The sequence below is a fragment of the Pseudorca crassidens genome, chromosome 4 (genome assembly GCF_039906515.1).
Source record: "Pseudorca crassidens isolate mPseCra1 chromosome 4, mPseCra1.hap1, whole genome shotgun sequence".
Lineage (NCBI taxonomy): Eukaryota > Metazoa > Chordata > Mammalia > Artiodactyla > Delphinidae > Pseudorca > Pseudorca crassidens.
In genome coordinates this window covers 33,084,806-33,105,481 of record NC_090299.1, presented here as the reverse complement: position 1 = coordinate 33,105,481, position 20,676 = coordinate 33,084,806, and the positions used below count along the sequence as shown (strand labels likewise).

General features: G+C 34.8%; 1 protein-coding gene across 6 annotated transcripts in view; it reads left to right on the top strand.

Annotated features, from left to right (window-relative positions):
- The window catches only part of AIMP1 (aminoacyl tRNA synthetase complex interacting multifunctional protein 1), a 168,287-nt gene that overhangs the window by 29,322 nt on the left and 118,289 nt on the right, over positions 1-20,676 (top strand). For 2 of the 6 annotated variants that reach the window (XM_067735398.1, XM_067735399.1), the window contains exon 6: positions 408-576. In XM_067735398.1, the coding sequence (XP_067591499.1) occupies positions 408-576 (169 nt within the window). Of the gene's footprint in view, positions 1-407; positions 577-9,720; positions 13,095-20,512; positions 20,626-20,676 lie in introns of those variants that run through there. The other 4 variants (XM_067735402.1, XM_067735401.1, XM_067735403.1 and 1 more) reach the window with 4 other exon arrangements.

Genomic DNA, 20,676 nt, shown 5'->3' with positions numbered 1-20,676 from the left:
AGTCTTTAATATCATTTCCCTCCTTTTGTGAGGAAACAGGGAGATCAACTTTATACAGCCTCATTGCTAGTACATGGCAGATTAAATTCAAAACCAAATCTGTTTCACTCAGCCATTTCTTTATTTATATTTAAGTGAAATATTATTGCCTCTGCTGTTTGATCTCTAATGCCTATTATTGCCTCTGCTGTTTGATCTCTAATGCATTGTCAATTTGTAGAATTTTTTTTTCATGTTGATATAAGACTTCTTAACAACATAAAAGATTTTGGACACAGATACGGATAAAAACAGCCACAAAAATAGGACATTTGATATTTAGCATATTAGGTGTACCTTAATGTATTCTAGATAAGATTATTCTAAATCTCTAGACATCTTTAATCACCAATTTATATTTCACACAGATGCAAAATCGGATGGTGATTTTACTTTGTAACCTGAAACCTGCAAAGATGAGGGGAGTAGTATCTCAGGCAATGGTGATGTGTGCTAGTTCACCAGACAAAGTTGAAATCTTGGCACCTCCTAATGGGTCTGTTCCTGGAGACAGAATTACCTTTGATGCTTTCCCTGGTAAGTATTTGTTAGTCATTATTTAAAGTAGTTTGGGAATCATTGTTCTCAAAGCTATGCTTGGAATGTTTAAATTTAAAGTCAATCCTGTAAATGACTTGTAAGACTTTACATTAGATGATCATTATTAGTGATATTATTGAGTTTATTGAGATCGACTCAAGATGGCACAACTGTCTAACTATTCCGTTCCCATGAACACTCAAATTTCATAAAACACCAGAGAGATTTTACCCTAAGTGAAATACTAATTTTGATACCTCCATAGCAGAAGTGTCATAAGAATAGAGAACCAGTTAATGTGCTACAAAATCATTTAAGCTGTAGATTATCTCAGAATGCAACACAGAAAGATGAAGAGGGAGGGGGAAATGCATAATTCTCTAAGTCGGTCTAGTAATATACTTGCATATGCTTTTACTAGACTTGAGGATTTAGAGGAAAACTCTAAGTAGAAATTCATATTTATTTTAATAATCTAAGAGGAAAGTTCATTTCATATTGCTACTTTTCTGTAGTAAAATGCTCCTGAGACGGATGAAACTTCATAATGCATGAGAACATTTCTTCAAATAGGTCTTTGAAGCAGTAAAGAAAGGATGCTTGGCAGATGTAGAATAAATATTTCTTTCATAAAAGTTGAAGACCTCATAAGAGGAAAAACAGTTAGAAATTAAAAAACTGTATTTACAGAGGATGTTCATTTGCCTAGAGTAAGGAAAAGCAGAAGTAAATTAGGATAACAAGTAGAATTAGGTTTAAAAGTCAAAATTTATTTGGAGATGTATTTATGAAAACAAATGAGTTTTAATGGAATAGCAAGGCTGATATGATTATTAGGCCTGTTTTTTTAATCCTATGTTAACTGTGTTTGATGATATATTAAGACACGAAGAATTTTAACATTGGAATGATAAGATTTTTAAAAATGGATGAAAGCATGGGTAATTCCCATGAAACTCAGCTCCCAACTCCTAATAAAAAGTATACTAATCTAAAAAACATGGGGTTGTTTAACAAGTATGTGTGACTTTGAATCCATGTGTATGTCTTGAACCTTGGTAGATTGAAGATCATGATGGTCTGTGCTCTGAGAACTTTTTTTGGTAAAGCAGGTTTTGGGAAAATCCCAGTCTCAGTCATTTCTCAAAGCAGCATAATAGCTTTTGGTTCTAGGAGCACACGATCACCACTCTACTTACCAGGGTATCAGAACACTTCGTCAAACCTCATGCTTTTGGGTAGGCCGTCATGTGTATACCTGACAAACCTGAAATTCTATTTCACCAAATTGGAATGGAATGAAAATAGAAGCAAACTTTTTCTTTTAAGATTCAGCACACATTGAAGAAAAAAACCAAAAATCTTGGTTTACCCTTTCAGATTAAAATTTGCCTTCCTTTTTATTTAAATATTTAAGATGAATACATTTTAAGTCTTATTTTTTGATATAAATTGTAGAGTCAGATGTTTAGAACTGGAAGAAATCATCTACTTTAACCCACTATTTTACAAATTTGGAAACTGAGACCCAATAATACTTAAGTTACTTGCTTAAGGTTATACAGAGTTTGTAGAAGGATCAAACAGTAGATGTGCCTGAATCTCTAATACTGTCAGCATTTTTGTTGATTGTTGCTTGCTGTGAATTCATATGGGCTATTTCATTAGAAAAGGCTTATAGTTCTTTTATTTCTATGAGAGCTTTCATTCCCTTATCTTATAGAATTAACAGATAAATATTTCAGCACTTGAATCAGTTTAGAGTTAACAGATATTTCAGCACTTGAATCAGTTATTATCTGGATGTTACTGTTAACGTATATTGAAATTTTTTTTTTTTAAGTTACTCAGTGATTTAGCATTAGAGATGCTAATAGCCCAGTGTGGATTTCTTGCTTTTACTATATTTTTGAATCTTCCAATCTGTTTGGCTGTTTGTGTGTTTATGTTTACATCATTCCAAAGTCTGATATTTCTTTCATATTCATAGTTTCTCCTTGTGCCTTACCACATGAATATGTAGCTAACATATAAAAAAATTTGTAAAGTGAAAGGGAAAAACCTAACATTAAAGTAGCCTATGAGGTTGTTTGAATTATTCTCTTATAACTTATAAAATGCTTAACCAAGCTGAACAGCATCGAATAATTGATAAACTTGGGGACATGAGGTCTGTTAGTACTTATCCTACTATGCTTCCACATAGCTTACTGCTTCTGTAGCAGTAAATCTAAAAGGAAATAACAGTTAATACTATGTATGCAACAGAGCATTAGTCTTATTTTTTGTTTGTTTGTTTTCCTTTTCCCAGAGAGAGCCATGATTTATCAGTACTGTATTTTTCAGCATATGTTCTACATTTTAAAGCGTAAGGTGTCTGCTGGTACATTTTGATGTTCACTTGATGTGCTCAGTGTCTAGAGATTTACCTTTTATGTTATGTATATTAAGTGTGGTATAGAAATTGCAACTGGGGCTCAAACCTTTGAATTGCTATTTGGCTTTGAATAACTATTTTCTCCAACTACAAAACCATCACTTCCATAGAGTTTAGAAGATGCCAAATAATATTTTTATAACAATGGCTAAAAACTCTCCCCGCTACTTTTTAAAATCTTAAATGTGTGAAGCCATAAATTTTAGTATTTAAATATGGTAACTGGTCCCTAAAGCATCAAGCAACTGAAAACAATATTACGAGATAAAGGCATTGATATCTTTTTTTTTTTTTTAAGAATGCACTGGTTTTGGTCTAATAATAAATGAGAATTTGCATTCAGACTTCTGACTTCTAAGATCATGCTTATTTCTGTTGATATTGAGTCTTATTAGTAAATATGAGTTTATGGTTAATCTCAAAGCATGTATGATATGTGAAGGTCTTTAGCTTATGGACCCACTTATTCTTTAAAAATAAATTGGGTTTTTTTTGGTATTGAGTGATTTGAGTTTTTTATATATTTTGGATATCAGCTCCTTATCAGTAAGTTTGCAAACATCTCTCATTCAGTTGGTTGCCTTTTTGTTTTGTTGATGGTTTACTTTGCTGTGCAAAACCTTTTTAGTTTGATGTAGTCCCATTTGTTTGTCTTTGCTTTTGTTGCCCTTGCCTGAGGACAGACATTCAAAAAACTATTGCTAAGACTGACCTCAAAGAGTTTACTGCCTGTGTTTTCTTCTGGGTGTTTTATGGTTTCAGGACTTACATTTAAGTCTTTAATCCATTTTGAGTTTATTATTGTATATAGTGTAAGAAAGTGGTCAAGTTTGATTCTTTTACATGTAGCTGTCCAGTTTTCCCAGCACCATTTATAGAAGAGACTGTCTCTTCCCCATTGTATATTCTTGCCTCTTTGTTATAGATTAATTGATGCTATGAGTGTCAGTTTATTTCTGGGCTCTCAATTCTTTTCTATTCATCTACGTGTCTGTTTTTGTGGCAGTACCATCCTGTTTTGATTTCTACAGCTTTGTAATGTAGTTTCAAGTTCAGTGTATTTTCAGGTGTGACCCCTCCTTGTTCTTTCTCAAAATAGCTTTGGCTATTCGAGGTCTTTTGTGTTTCCATACACATTTTAGGATTATTTGTTCTACTTCTATGAAAAATGCTGCAGGTATTTTGACAGAGATTGCATTGAATCCATAGATTGCTTAGGGTAGTATGGACCTTTTAGCAACATTGATTCTTCCAATCCGTGAGCACAGTATAACTTTCCATTTATTTGTGTCATCTTCAGTTTCTTTCCTCAGTGACAAAGAGTTTTCAGAGTCAGGTGTTTCTACTCCTTGGTTAAATTTAGTCCTAGATATTTTATTCTTTTTGATGCAGTTGTAAATGGGGCAAGGATGTAGAGAAAAGGGAACCTTTCTACACTGTTGGTGGGAATGTAAATTGTTGCAGCCACTATGGAAAACAGTATGGAGGTTCCTCAAAAAACTAAAGGTGGAATTACCATATGGTCCAGAAATTTCACTTCTGGTTATTTATCTGAAAAAAATAAAAACACTAACTTGGAAAACACCCCTGTGTTCATTGTAGCAGTATTTACAATAGCCAAGATATGGAAGCAGCCCAAGTGTCCATCGATAAATAAATGGATAAAGAAGATGTGGTGTCTGTGTGTGGTGTGAGTGTGTGCGCACGTGCGCGTATGCCCGCACACACATACACAATGGAATATTACTCAACCATTAAAAAGAATGAAATCTTTGTGGACTTTTAGGGTATTATGCTTATTAGTGAAATAAGTCAGAGAAAGACAAATACCATATGATTTCAATTATATGTGGAATCTGAAACCACAGCAAACAAAACAAAACAGAGATTCATAGATACAGAGAACAAACTGATAGCTGCTAGAGGGGAGGAGGGTGGGGGGACGGATGAAATAGGTGAAGGAGATTAAGAGGTACAAACTTCCGGCTATAAAATAAGTAAGTCATGGGGATGTAATGTATACATAGGGAGTACAGTCAATAATATTGTAACAACTTTGTATGGTGACGGACAGTAAATGATCTTATTGCAGTGGTCATTTCATAATGTATAAAAATATGTAATCACTGTGTTGTACATCTGAAACTAATATACTTTTTTTAAATTAAAAAAAAAGCCTGTCTATATTTGATTCTCTTCCTTAAAACCTATTTCAATCAGGCTTCTCTCTCCACTGTTCCACCAGAATTGCTCTGGTCAAGATCACCAATTTACTCCCTGTAGCTAAATCCATGGCTAGTTAGTTCTCAGTCCTTTTCTTAATTAACTTTAACTTGGCTTCTGACACCACACTTGCATGGTGGTCCTCATGCTTCATTGGCTGCTCTGCTTATCTCCTTTGCTGATTTCTTCCTCACCTCCCTGACCTCTTAATTGGAGTACCTTCAGACCTTGATCCTTGACCTCTTTCTTCTCTTTTTCCATGCTTGGCCTCTTTTTCTTTCCATGTTCATTCCTTTGGCTATTTTATTCAGTCACTTGTCCAGCTATCTATGAGATTTCTTCACTAACATGTCCCAGGGGAGAAGAATGTATATACCAGTCTTCTCTCTAGATTTCCCTTTTCCATACATCTTCTTCAGAAAATCCTAGTGGCTGTACCTTCTGAACATATCTAGAGTGATTCTCATCATCTCTACCTCTACCACTTTGGTCCTGACACCAACATCTCTTATCCGGGTAACTGCAAAAGTTTTCTAACTGATCACTTTGCTTTTGCCCTTGCCCTTCTTCCGTCTGTTTTCAGTTATAGCCTACAGAGTGATGTAGGTCAGATATGTTAGTCCTCTGCAAAAAACTATTAAAAAGCTTTCCATTTGACCCAGAATACAGATACAGGTCCTTACAATGGCCTCTCATTACTTCATTAACCTCATGTACTTCAGCTCCTCCTCAGTCACCCTAGTTGAGCCACTGGCTCTTTCTCCAGGTAGCTACATGGCTTGGTCCCTCATCTTATTCATATCTTTCAAATGTCTCCTTACTTGTTTTATTTTTCTCCATAACACTTATCATCAGATATACTGTACATTATATTATCTGCCCACATGGAAATGTAAGCATCATGAAATCAAGATTTTTGTTGTTGTTATTATTCACTACTATATTCCTAGCATCCAGAAAAATGTCAGGCATAGAGTAGGAGGTCAGTAAGTTGGTTAATGAATAAATAGAAAGAAACATACTGGTAAAACATGTTTTAAAGAACTCCCAAAACTTTCCAGTATTTGAAGAACAGACCTGAGGATCCATCTTCATTATTTCCAAGATCATTCCTATCAAATCAACAAACCACTTTTCTCTGTTGATTAGCTCTGTAAAATTAATTGACCCCTATTTGCAAAGTTATACTTTAGTCTTTGCATCACAAAAGGTGATAGTTACAATTATTATAGTTCAAAAACTCAATTAATGAAACAAAATAATTAAGTTGGTGCTAAGCTTTTCATGGTCCTGACAGATATCCCGGAAGCTGATGATTCTGGAATTTATGTTTATAGCTTTTTGTACTTTTTAAATGCTGAGATGGTAGTCACAGCTTTTTACATCTGTACAGACTCCTTTCTGAACTAGTTCATGTTGCCTATGTGTTTTGTTTAGATTGAGTTATCTTAAAGTAATCTCTGAATGATTAGTTCTCTTACAATACGTGTAACCATTTCCACATGGTGATTATTGGCATGTGTTTAGCAATTACAGAGACTCTACAGTTTTCAGCTTTAAGAACTTTTATTGATCTCATCACTTTGTTTGGATAGCCATGCCAAAAAAAGAAAGGGGGGGGGGAAATTAGGAAAATAAGATTTAGAAGAAGGATATAACACAGAGGAATGATGAAAGGCTTCTCTGGAAATAGAGTTCATTTTTTAAAATTGTTTAAGATATTAGGTATGCTTTTTTGTGGGAGGTGATTTAAACTTTCCTTTTAAACTTGCTTTATACCTTACCAAATAGTGTATTATTGAGAAACATGAATAAACTACAAGGTTAACACTCCATCCAAGACTTTTCAGCTCTGATTTATATTCAGTGATCATAATTTGGCAAGTTTTAATTACAGTCTCAAAATTTTAGTTGTCTGAATCATTATTTCGTTTACTGACTCGTTAAAGTCTTACAGCCACATTTGGAATGTTCAGGTATTGAGCCTGATGTGTTAAAAGCAACAATCAAGAGTTGAAGGTTCTTCTCATAGTTTCTAGTTCATTTTTAGTTAAAATCTTTATCCCTTGAAAATTATTACAGTCTTATGTAAGAAGTTTAAAACCTTCAGATCTTGTTCTGCAAGTGCTGGGTGACCTAGGAACCTTTCTGAGCCTCAGCTTTTTCATCTGTCAGAAAGGCTTTTTTTTTTTTTTTTGCGGTACGCGGGCCTCTGTTGTGGCCTCTCCCGTTGCGGAGCACAGGCTCCGGACGCGCAGGCTCAGCGGCCATGGCTCACGGGCCTAGCCGCTCTGCAGCATGTGGGATCTTCCCGGACCGGGGCACGAACCTGTGTCCCCGCATCGGCAGGAGGACTCTCAACCACTGCGCCACCAGGGAAGCCCAAGAAAAGCTTTTTAATGGTATGTATTTCTTGTGAGTTTTGTGAGGTTTATCTTTTGAAACACTTAGCTACCTGCCTGGTGTTTTAAGCTCTTAGCTATTACTTTTGTGCCTCTATTTCCTCATCTGTAAAGCGGGGGTAATTAATAGTATTTATTTAGTATACTGAGAGGATTAAATGAGTAAATATATGTAAAGCACATAGTGCAGTGACTGGCACATAGTGAGCACTATGTAAGTGTAGTGTTATGTATTATAATGATGATTATTTTCTATACGTATCAGTGACTTCCTAGATCTGACAAGCTTAAGTTTGTGCTGCACCACAGCTTGTTGTACTTGGGGCTTATGTCTGCATTCAGCAAAAATTTACCCACACAATCTATGGTCTTGATAAGAAGCTTTTACACAAACCTGAGACAATCTGCTTCTTGAATTCATTATCAGTTTGGGAATATCTTTTTTGGGGTTCAAGGTGAGGGGATCCAGAGTTAGTACTCAGGCCCCCCTGAACAGTGTGTCTGGTCTCAGCTTTTACAGAATTCTGGAATGCCCACTTCCCCACATGATCTGTGTATAAACAAAGTACGATTATGCTCTTAGACTAACCAATGGTTTGGTGAAAAATAAACCAGAAATTTTATAGATACTTTATATATTGGAATTTTTTTCTATTCTGTTTATTAGTGTCTCTGTTGTCCAATCAAATAATCAGATGCTCTTAAAGGAGTAAGAAAAATCCTTATCTTTTATACTAGACAGTCTCTTCACTTTTAGTTTCACTGCCTGTTCTTCTACTGTAGATACATTATTCAATTAACTATTCTGTCATCTCTGAAAAGCTACATATCAGAGGACAGTTTTCTATATTTTTGCCAGTTTCAGGGAGCTAATTAGTTTCTGAAGACCTAATAAAAAGATCTAGAAAGTTATATTTCTATTATTACTTAGTTATACTTAAGCAGTATTTTTGTTGTTTCCTCCAGGGAAATCATTTTCCGTTTGAAACTAACACTTAAGGGATTTGTTACTTCTCTTCATTGTTTCTTAAACTGATTCTTCATTTCAAAAGTTATTGAACATCTTCAGCTACTAAAATCATGTTACATTCAACTTTACTCTCTTCTTCCTCATCATCCATTAAATAGAGGGATCGCTTGGTATATTGGTAGTTTTTAAGCCTAGACCAGATACCTTCTACAATGTGTTTGTCTCTTCTTGATTGTGAACTTTATAGTGTGAGTTACGGTAAAGAGAGGGGATAGGATATTATCCACGTGTAAAAGTGTTGTTTGTTTCTTTTCAGAGGATAATTTATTAGGAGGCAAGGTGCTGTACTAACAGAGTAAGGGCTTTGGTGTCAAATCTCACTCTTCTTGTTGCTTGTGTGACTTTGAGCAGCTTATCTTCTCTGAGCCCCAGTTTCTTTATATTTAAAACTAGAGTCAGTGTGTTTCTGTGAATTGCATGCAGCAACATATATTCCTGGTGGTTAGAAAATGCTAGTCCTGTCTCCTTCTTCTTCCTTTCTCTTTCCATCTCACCAAGTGGAATGGGCAGCAGATGAAACCCAGAGTAGTTATTATATTTAGCTAGATAACCCCAACATTTAAGCCATTCTCCAGTATTGTAAGAAATCTTTAAGTACTATAGCAGCGATGTAGTCATTTATTTTTTATGTTGAAACAAATAGTAAAGCATAAGCTGCTTCTGCCATGTGTAAAATTATAACACATCAAATTATGCTCTCATCTGTTCAAAATCTTTCTTTATATGTAATGATAAAATGAATATCTTGTATTTTCATTCTAATCATTTGTATTTTCATTCTAATCATTTCATTCTAATCTAATTAGAATGAATCATTCCAATTCATTGAGCTATATTACCTGGAAAACTGTTTATTGTAAGAGTAAAAAATAATATCTTTAACATTTGTAAGGAAATGATAAAATATTTTACCAATCAAGAATATAAATTGCCGACATCGTAAAAATAAAATAAGTGTTAAAAGTAAACGTTTGGGGGCTTCCCTGGTGGCACAGTGGTTGAGAATCTGCCTGCTAATGCAAGGGACACGGGTTCGAGCCCTGGTCTAGGAGGATCCCACATGCCGCGGAGCAACTAGGCCCGTGAGCCACAACTACTGAGCCTGCGCGTCTGGAGCCTGTGCTCCGCAACAAGAGAGGCCGCGATAGTGAGAGGCCCGCGCACCGCAATGAAGAGTGGCCCCCACTTGCCACAACTAGAGAAAGCCCTCGCACAGAAACGAAGACCCAACACAGCAAAAATAAATAAATAAAATTTTTTAAAAAAGTAAACGTTTAAATCCTGATCCGATCTAAAGATCAGAAATTGTATCCAAGACAATTCACTAGAAATCTCTATGGACAGTTTATTAATATGTTAGCTATGTATTTTTTTTCCTCCCCCAACAGGAGAGCCTGACAAGGAGCTGAATCCTAAGAAGAAGATTTGGGAGCAGATCCAGCCTGATCTTTACACTAATGATGAATGTGTGGCTACATACAAAGGAGCTCGCTTTGAGGTGAAAGGGAAGGGAGTCTGTAGGGCTCAAACCATGGCCAACAGTGGAATAAAATAAAATAAAACACTTCAGTTACTGAAATACATTAGAGAAAACTTAACAATAAAAAGAAATATATTTGTCACTTGTACATAAAATATAACTGGCTCGTTTTTGTGTTATTTCTCTTCTAGACTTGAGTAGTCTTTTACCTGGCATATATTGTTTTCAGTTAATTAGAGAAACACTACATTTTTACCTATGGTTTTTGATCCTTTATGATACAGGGAGGAATTTGCCTGTGTTTCATGATGATTTATTTTTTAGTGAGGATGTTGGCTAGCACATTGCTTTTTCTTTATACATTTAGGTAACTTGAACTAGATTAACATTTAGTTTCTTTGTAGGCACATGTTGCATGCAATTTGAAACCCTTGTATTTTTAGTATCTGTATTACAAACGCCCTCTCCTCTTTAAAAAGAAAAGTTAGAATTTTTGTCAGGCTTATTAACTAATCTATATTGTAATGGTATTGAAAATGAGCAACTGTTGATTCTAGAGAGCCGAACAATGTGAAAGCTAGGAGACATAGCATTTGAAAATTATTGCTGTTGCTTGCCAAAGTAACCCCGACTTACATACTTAAGGTGACTTTTTTAAAAGACTGAAACTTCCAACTCTGTAGTGAACTTATTCTTTCCAATTTAACAAAATAATTAGTAATAAATTTTGACTAATTCTAAAGAATAAACACATTGCAAATTGTTACCAATGTAGTTCCCAATAAATTGACTGTAAACACAGTCCACTTTTTTATTCCAGGTGACTTCAAAGATTCTTTGGATACCTAATAAAAGATTATTTATAGCTTTTATCTTTAGAAGAGCATTTAAGATTGATATCTTTTATTTTTTCATGTACTATCATACTGTCAATATATTAAAAGAAATTGTAGCCAAAAATTTAACATACATATGTATAAAGTTGTCAAATGCGTATTTTCACTCATCTTACAGATATTGTAGGAACAATGAAAATTAACTTAGGCACTATGAGCTTCAGATTCACCAGCCTTGAGATGATGACTGAGATACCAAAAAAGAAATGCATCTATGGAGGTAGGAATATCTATTCTAAAAGAAAAATGACACATACCAATATTCTAGCACTGTTGCTGTTTATAGCCTACAATAAGAAGGAGAGGCAAAACAAAAAATTTTAAAACAACCCTACATGCTAAGTTATAAAAAGTATCATTTATTTAAGTCCGTGGAGTTCTCTGGTAGGCCAAGATGTGGTATCATCATAGAAATTTTATCTGCTTTATGAAAAACTGAATATTAACAGAGCATCATTAATATCTATCTGTTGATAACTAAACACAAATGACTTTCCAAAGTTTTGTACTTGAGATATGTTATTCTTTCGGGAATAAAGACTTTTTGTGAGTCTGTATTTTCTGATTTTGCCCAATTATATTACATTTCTATAAATAATTCTAATATAATTTAAAGAATGTTTCAACTGTTTAGATAGTTGAACTATTTATTCCCAGTTTTTCAAGTTACATAAAAGCATTACTCAATCAAGTTATCCACTTAGCCCCATTCAGTCATTATTTTTACAGAAAACTTAATTCTGTTTTACTTGTATTGCTGGGTTGAGAGAACTGTTACAGAATCAACAAAAAATGATGACATTGTTAGTGAACTGGACATAATCCTGACTTCTGACTGGTATTCAGCCCGTTAAGAATTTCAACAGTAGGAGATGGTGTTAGGTCACAGACTAAACAGCTAGTGCCTCTTGACATCTATTTATGTATTGCGAAGTAAACCAGAAAAAAAAGCTGACCTTCCCCCAAGATAATTTCTTGTGCAGTGTTGACCCACTATCTTATAGTGACTATTGGTAGTACTAACTTTTCTTATATATAGAAATTCCATGTGTATTATTCTTATGAGATGAATCATTTTCAGGACATGTTAATTTTAATATATAATTGGAAATTTTTTTTGCCTTCTATGAAGAACATGAAGTATTCTACGAGTACAAGAATATTAAGTGCCCACCAAACAGATAATTTGTTGTTGCTTTTTAAAAAATATGTAAATTCTCATTTGCACTATTTACAAAATATTCAGAGTAACTCACTGAAGTTTAATGAGCACGTCAGCAAGACGGAGGGTGTGTATAGGGCCTCAGAGAATGTTAGTTTAATGAGGTTCCAAAATCTGGGTCTTTGCAGGTCCAAAAACCTGCATTTGTACATGACTGTTGTAGATGCTAAGTAGTCTGTAGAGCTTAGTAGTATTGGTTTTGAATCCAGGTTACCTAGTTTTGATTCCATCTATACAACTTAAATGCCTGTGTGATCTTGGGCAACTGTTTAGCCTCCATATACCTTACTTTCCTCATCTGTAAGATGGATATAATAATAGTACTTACCTCACTGAGTTGTGAGGGTATATATTATGTTACACATAATAGAGGTATACAATGTTAATATCAGTTTATGATAAGAATGTTCCTTTCCTGAAACTAGTGATCCTATCTCTCTGTCCCCTTTCATGGTATCACATTTCCTGACAAGTTGAATTTTTGTTCAGAAGATTACTTGGTATATATGAAATGAACTGAGTTTCTTAAGGAATATTTCACACAGACCCTGTCTTTCAACAGACCTGACCCGCTATACCAGATGTAGTATCTCTCCCCTCGCTAGAGATGTTTTTTACTGAAACTTTCTCTTCCCTCCCTGCACTCCCACTGAAATCCATGTTTTAGATATTTAGATGCTAGTCAGTCCTGTTCATTGATGCCCTTTCACTGGTTTAATATTATTGATAAAGTTTCAAATAGTATTGCAATTTTCTTAGACTAGAAAGACAATACTTCTAACTATTGTGTGTTAATGTAACAAATAAAAGCAATTGTATTTTTAAGTTCTTGGCAGGTGGAGGATCACCTCACTATTGCCTATGACAAGGACATTAAAGGGGCATGAGTATACTTACTCAATTTTCTAGGAAAATTATATGTTGTACCTTTAAAAATATAAAAATATCAGACACAGACCTACTAGAGAATGGACATGAGGATATGGGGAGGGGGAAGGGTAAGCTGTGACAAAGTGAGAGAGTGGCATGGACATATATACACTACCACACGTAAAATAGATAGCTATTGGGAAGCAGCCGCATAGCATAGGGAGATCAGCTCGGTGCTTTATGACCACCTAGAGGGGTGGGATAGGGAGGGTGGGAGGGAGGGAGACACGAGGGAAGAGATATGGGAACATACGTATATGTGTAACTGATTCACTTTGTTATAAAGCAGAAACTAACACACCATTGTAAAGCAATTATACTCCAATAAAGATGTTAAAAAATATATATATATAAAAATATCAAAGAGTACAGTGTTAGCTTTGTACTTTGGCTGCATAAATTGTGACACAGTCCTGGTTCTAAGTGCTGTGCAATGGTGTGTAGACTAAAACTTTATCGCCAAGATACAAAATAAAATCTAGTGAAGCAAATTAATGTAACACACCTAAAAATAATGTTGCAAATTGCTGTCTTGTGGAGAGAGCTTTGCCTTCCAAGTGAGGGGGATATATTAATAATATCTGTCTCATGTCATGGATTTTATTGTAGAATTATTAGTAAGATATTTAATGCTTTATAGCTAGCTAAGTAGTTTCAACACATCTTGTCAATTTAACTCCCTAGAGGTAAGCCAGCTATTTTACCCCAAAGAATCAACAGGAAATTTACATAAATGCTGGTGCTAAGGTATAACTAGCTGAAACCTAGATTTTACTAATATTCTGCTTTTCTCTATTACAGTATGCTTTCTCAGATAGTCATGTGGTTTCTTTTATTTGAATGAGAAGTTTAACTTCTCTTTTGTCTAAACTGTAGGGAAAGATAATAAGTTAAAAAAACCTAAACTTCAGTAGTTCATGTAGGAGATTAAGGCAGCTCCTTTAGTGGAGTATTTAAGCGATTTTAAAGGGAGAGGAGGTCATTAAACCCTCCTTTGGAGTGGTTACAAAGAGAATTTATCAAGTTTTTTTCTTTTTGCTGAGGAAATTCTTAGGAAGAATCACTTGGCAAAACTAGGCTGCCGCTGCTGGCAGCTGTTGCCTTTCTAAAGAACCATGTATGTGCCTTGATTCTTTGAGTACACTCTTGTCGAGGGCACTGATCCTGTAATGACAGTCTATCCCAGAAGTCTACTTATGAAGGATGTCACTAAGTTCTAGATAGGTAAATAGATGGATAGATAGGTAGAAAAAGTTTGTGTTTAAACCAGGAACACCTCTATAGTTGTACACATTTGCAGTGCTTTTTCGGTGACAACCCAAAGTTTTACAATAATAATGAAAAGAAAGATAGTTGCTAATGGCTAATATACCTCTGTACAAAACTGGATCTTCTTCAGATACCAACTTTTTGGAATGGAAAAGAATTAGTAATTTATATATACATTGTTGCTCATCATACTTCTATGGTTACGGTTCTGACTTTGGATGAGTTTTGGCAGAGATAATTCATAGGAGTATAACTGTAAAAAAAATTAGAGAAAGGACCCAGAACAATGAAATAATTGTTAGTTTGAAAGTGAGCCATCTGGAATTTCAGAGTATGAATTAATTATTGTATATTATATTTTTTCACCCTTATGTATTCCCTTGTTTGATTTTTTCCCTTCCCCTTCGTTACTCCCACCCCCTTCCTAACATACCCTATTCCCAGTTCTCTGGATTTTTGAGTAAAATATGCGTGTAAGTGTTATTTTATGTCTTCATCAGCATCATTTCCTATCTGGCAGGCTATTGTCCTTAGCAACAGCAGCAGAAACAAACCTGGGGCTCGATAATTGCAAGAAAAAAGAATAATCCTTTTAAATGAAAAGGCTAACTACTCTTCTTGACTATCCTATTGCTACATAATGCATATAGAATTGTTCAAATAGCAGTTATTAATGTCTGCTCATTTCTTCAGTGGCATTCACGTGACGAGCCTTCACATCAAGGCTGCTCTGACAAAGTTTTACATTTGTTTTTGTAAATGGCCTCGTTAGAATATCATACATCCCAGTAGAGAAATGCTTTCAATGTATGCATCCACTTAACTAAGATATTTGGCTGATACTTGTTAATTTAAAACCCCACTCAGCTTTTCACACCTGGGGAATTTGGAAAGAACAGTGCAGGAGTCATCCAAAATCAACACCACAGTTTGATTTCTCTTTGAAAAAGATTAATGAAAAATGTAAATTGAAAGTCACTTTTAATAAGTTTAGCAAAAGAGAATGATTTTGGTAGAAATAACTTTTTCCATAACTTTCAGTTTTCATGTGAAAGGATAACATTTTCTCTTAAAGCATATGAATTGACAATAAAAACTTCTGATGCTTGTGAAAAGAAACTTATTTTTTAAATGAAGTTTGAGTGAGAATATGGGAAATAGCAATGCCACTTAAAAATAGCCTTTTGTAAAAGAATTGTGATATGCTTGAAAATCAGTAGAAGAGAAGACCTAAGCAAATTCTTACTTAAAAAGGCAGAGTGTAGATAAACATAACTACAAAAAGAAAGTCTGAAATTGCTGATTGAGGTAATGTTATCTAGATGAACCAACCTAGTAAGGGTCAGAACTAGTTAGTATTAGAGATGAATTACTACTTTCCCAGGATAGTATGTACTAATGAGGCTCCAACCCCAGCTGCACAAAAGTATCATGTATACGGTCTTCCAATCATCTAAAATGTTCAAAGTGTTTTCAAATACAAAGTTTAGTAGAGATTTTTGTCTTCCAGGTGAGAATAGCATACAGAAGGGCACCTGGAGGGATGTGAGGAAAGAGTGCAAATTATAGGGTCTAATAGGAAAGGTGGCAGGATGCCAAAGATGAACTTTCTGGACATCATTTATTTTACCTAGAGCTAATTCTGATCACATGGTTGTTTTGTTGCAAGTTGTAATTATCTCTAGTAATGGTGAGTTTATTCAATTTGATATACATGTGATGTCATCGAGAAAAAGCTGAACAACCAGCTTCAGGTAGATGTTCGCTTCAGTGCCTCGCTATTCTTATGGTTTAACTACCCCATTACCAACTAACAAATTATTTCCCTACATCCACTATGCTGATTATTATGAGGAGCTAGAATTGCTATTGCATAGTGGTTCATGGAAGACCATGTCTGGAATTAATGCCTCTGGGGTACTACACTAGAATGCAGAGTGTATTAGGAAAACGCACTAACTAGAAAGATGGGGGAAGATAAGAGAAAAGAAAACAATGGTGAGGAATGGACCTTCTAATATTTGTATATTAAGTAAAAGAGATAATGATAAACTACCAGGAATGCTCAATGTAAATGATAAGAAGGGACTTTTGAAAGATAAGGGTCGATCTGTAAGGGGAAATAATTAACTCTCTTAGCAAAATCTAGTAATAAGGAGAAAGGAAAAACATTCCCAAGACTTCTTCCATAGGGAAGATGGGGTAAGGAGAAAAGGATAGGGAGGAAATTAAAGTGTTCTAAAGGTCTTATTTAAATAGTTGAGGGGGTAATGCAATGGGGAAAGAGTTCTACTTTGTTATCAAACAATGGTAGAGAAGTATGTACTTCATTCTGAGGGACAAGGAAATAATTCTTAATGGGTATTAGAGTAGAATGTCCAAATTATCAAGAAGAAAAACTGAATAGCAGCTTTATCAAATTGGCAAAACTAAGGAAAAGAAAAATGTAAGAAATACAGTAGTATAAAAAATAATAAACATAAGATGGAGAAACATCCTGTATGCTTGCATGGGAGGATTTTAATATTACAAAATGTCCTTTGTCATAAATTCAAAAGAATTTTCTTTTGAAATTAGACAAAATTAGATCTGAAATAATGTATATAAATGAATGACTAGGCGTAGCCAGAAAATACGTTGAAAAAGGAAGACCAAGGGAAGCTTCCCGTTCTAGATATCAAGGAAGGATATAGAACCATTCAAATTAAATCATTATGGTATTGATAGTGATATAAATCAAATAGATAATGGAAAAGAATTAAGAATCCATAATAGATCCAGAAATAAAGAAGATATATATTTATATACCTATCTACCTATCTCAGTAGGAAAGTTATTAATTAATAAATAGAATAGATATAATTGGTTGCCCATCTAAAAAGAAATGAAACTAAATCCCAATTTTGTACATAAAAATATATAACTGTAAGGAAATTCACATTTATTTTGGCAAAAGTTACCATAACCAAAACTGAAGGACAAATAACAGAATTGAAAACAATTTGCAACCTGAAAGGCAGAGAACTAATATTTGTAATGTATGTAGAGCTCTTCAGATTTAGCAAGCAGGAAGTGTTAAAGAAAAAATACTCAGTGACACTTGTTAAAGATGATAAGGCAGACTTTATTCAGGACCATTAGGATAGGTAGAGGGACCACTCAAATGGGAATTTACTGTGAGGGAGAAGGATTGGGTTCAACTCTGAATACAGCATGGGCAAGTGAGAATTTATAGCCAAGGAGCAGGGTGGGGATCATTGGATGGAAAATTACCAAGAGGGAACTACAAGGAAGGGTCAGAGGGAGTCTGGGTAAACCCGCCTACAGGATCTTTGCTGGAGAGAGGCCAGGGTGGTTAGACAAGGAACCTGATCAGATATTGAAGGTAAAGGGTTCTGGTAAACTGACTTAGCAGGGTTCTTGCCAAAACTAAATTAAGCACAGATGGGCCTAGGAGAAGGTTCAGGAGCCTGACTAAAGTTTTTGACAAGCAAAGAAACTTTGTGTGAAGTGATCCAATAGTAAATGACAAAAAAAGATAAATAATGTGAAGAGGCAGTTCATAGAAGAGTAAATCTAAATGACCAATATGCTTATAAAAATGCTCCAGTTAGGGAGTAGTCTGGGAAATGCAAATTAAGGTAAACAGTAAGTAAGGTACGGTTTTACATTTAGCAGACTGGTGTTAGCAATAGGTGTGTAAGATGATAACACTGATGACAAGAATATAGGAAAAGGGTTCTCAAACGTTGTTGAAAATTAAGTTTGTTGCAACATGTATGAAAAGAAATTGAGTAAGATATATTAAAATTAAAGTGTATATATACTTCAACCGAGAAATCCCACTCTTGGAAATATAACTTAACAGAAAAAAAATCAATATTATATTAAAAAATATGTACAAGAATAGTTGTTGGCAGAAAACTGGAATGCATATCAATAGAGGAATAGTTACATAAATTGTTACTGAAAACAAAATATAAGATGACTAAAGAAAAGTCAAATATGTAATATGATCACATTCAGAGATTTATGTAAAATATATATATATACAAATTTAAAAATAAATAATTCAGGGAAAAACATCACAGAAGTCTTCCTCTTTGAAACTAGAAGTACCTTTGCTCTGTTAATCATTAAAACTAGGCCAGCCTCAGAGATCTTGAATCCTTAATGATTCTGCACAACATATCTTTACTTTAGCTAACTAGTATTTGTGTTCTGTAAAGCGTTAGCTGACATCACATGAATGAAGAACTCAGAACATGAATTTTCCACTCTTCACTAGTTACTGAGAAGTTTCAACTTCTCAACTTCTCAACTTCAACTTTCTGTCACCAAGCCACTAACCCCTGGGGAAGGGTCAATTTTTACTTAACTTCCAAAACTCAGCCCAATTGTTGAGGCTCCCACTTTACAATCCTGGACCCACAATGATAATTGGGGACCATGCAGAGAAATAGAGATGTTGTTTCAAGTTGGAATTTGTATTATGCTTTCCCTTAGAAATACTTTATAAATTTGTACTAGAAGTTCAGGTAATATAAAACATTAGGTACACTTTTGAGGATTAGTCTGGGAGAACAACCACGAGCTGTAATCCCGTTTTTAATGGAAAATAAAGTATAATGCACACTAAAAAAGCAATTTACAAATTAACTTTATGAAAACAAGCTGTTTGTAAATTGGGGACTACCTTAGGAAAGAATCTTATAAATGATAATGCTCATATGCAGATGTTAAACCTGAGGGTGATCTGATACTGACTTGTGGATGGACTTGTCTGTTACGATTGACTAGAATTATTTTCCTTTGATCCTCACTGCTGCCTTTGAGATTATCCTGGATCTCTCTACTAATCCAAATTGACCGACCTTCCAAGGTAGACTGGAAGCCTCTTTTTCAGTCAAAGCTTTATTCATATTTGGTTATTACAATTGTTAACAGTTATTTCTGCTGCAGGGTTCGGCTCTGAGCTTTTACCTGTATTTCCAAGCCTTAATAGGAACCAGGGGTTATATGAAAGTGGAAGCGGAAGTTAACATTTACTGAGCGTCTAATATGTGCTAAGTTGTTTTATCATTACAGTAAATATGAAGTAGGTATCTCACATGAGGAACAGGCCTTCACAAGTTTAATTTTTTAGGATCAAGTAAGCAGTGGAGCAAGTTTTGAAAATATGGATAATAATTTATTCATTTTTAACTTTTATTTAAGTATAACATATACAATAAACAGTTAGTAAGTCAGAAGTGTTTAATTGTCGAATTTTCCCAATGGGAACACACTCTGTGAAACCAACTTCCAGGTCAAGAAATAGAACATTACTGGAATCTGAGAAGCTGCCCCGGTGTGTGCTTTCACTCACTATCCCCCCCACCCCACCAAGGGTAACTTGACTTCCAACACTTCTCACATCAAAATAGTTAAAATTACATTAGTTTTGACTGTTTCTGAAATTTATACAAATGGAATCATAGAGTATGTATTCTTTTATGTCTGGCTTCTTTCTTTCAACATTATGTTTGGGTAATTCATTGATCTTGTTACATGCAGTTGTAGTTTGCTCATTCTCATTACTGTATAATATTTCATTGTTTAAATATACCGCAGTTTGCTTATCCATTTTACTCTTAGTAGACATTTGGATAATTTCCAGTTTTTAGCTATTATGAATAGTACTGCTATGAACATTCTTGTACATACATGTCTTTTAGTGCACAAATGTATACATTTCTGTTGGATATATATACTTCAGAGTGTAATTATTGTGTCATAGGATTTGCCTTAGAAATCTTTTTTTTTTTTTTTTTTTTGCTGTACGTGGGCCTCTCACTGTTGTGGCCTCTCCCATTGTGGAGCACAGGCTCCGGATGCGCAGGCTCAGTGGCCATGGCTCATGGGCCCAGCCGCTCCGCGGTATGTGGGATCTTCCCGGATGGGGGCACGAACCCGTGTCCCCTGCATCGGCAGGCGGACTCTCAACCACCACGCTACCAGGGAAGCCCAGAAATCTTATTTTTTTTATTTTTTATTTTTTTCAGAAATCTTATTTTTAATTGCCAGTTTTCCAAAGTGGTTTTACCAATGTACACTCTCACTGGCAGCACATGGAAATTCTGATGGTCCACATTCATGCTAATAAAGGCACTTTTGAAACCAGATTGCTGACTCTAAAACCCAAAGCCCTTTTCCTTTCACCTAAATC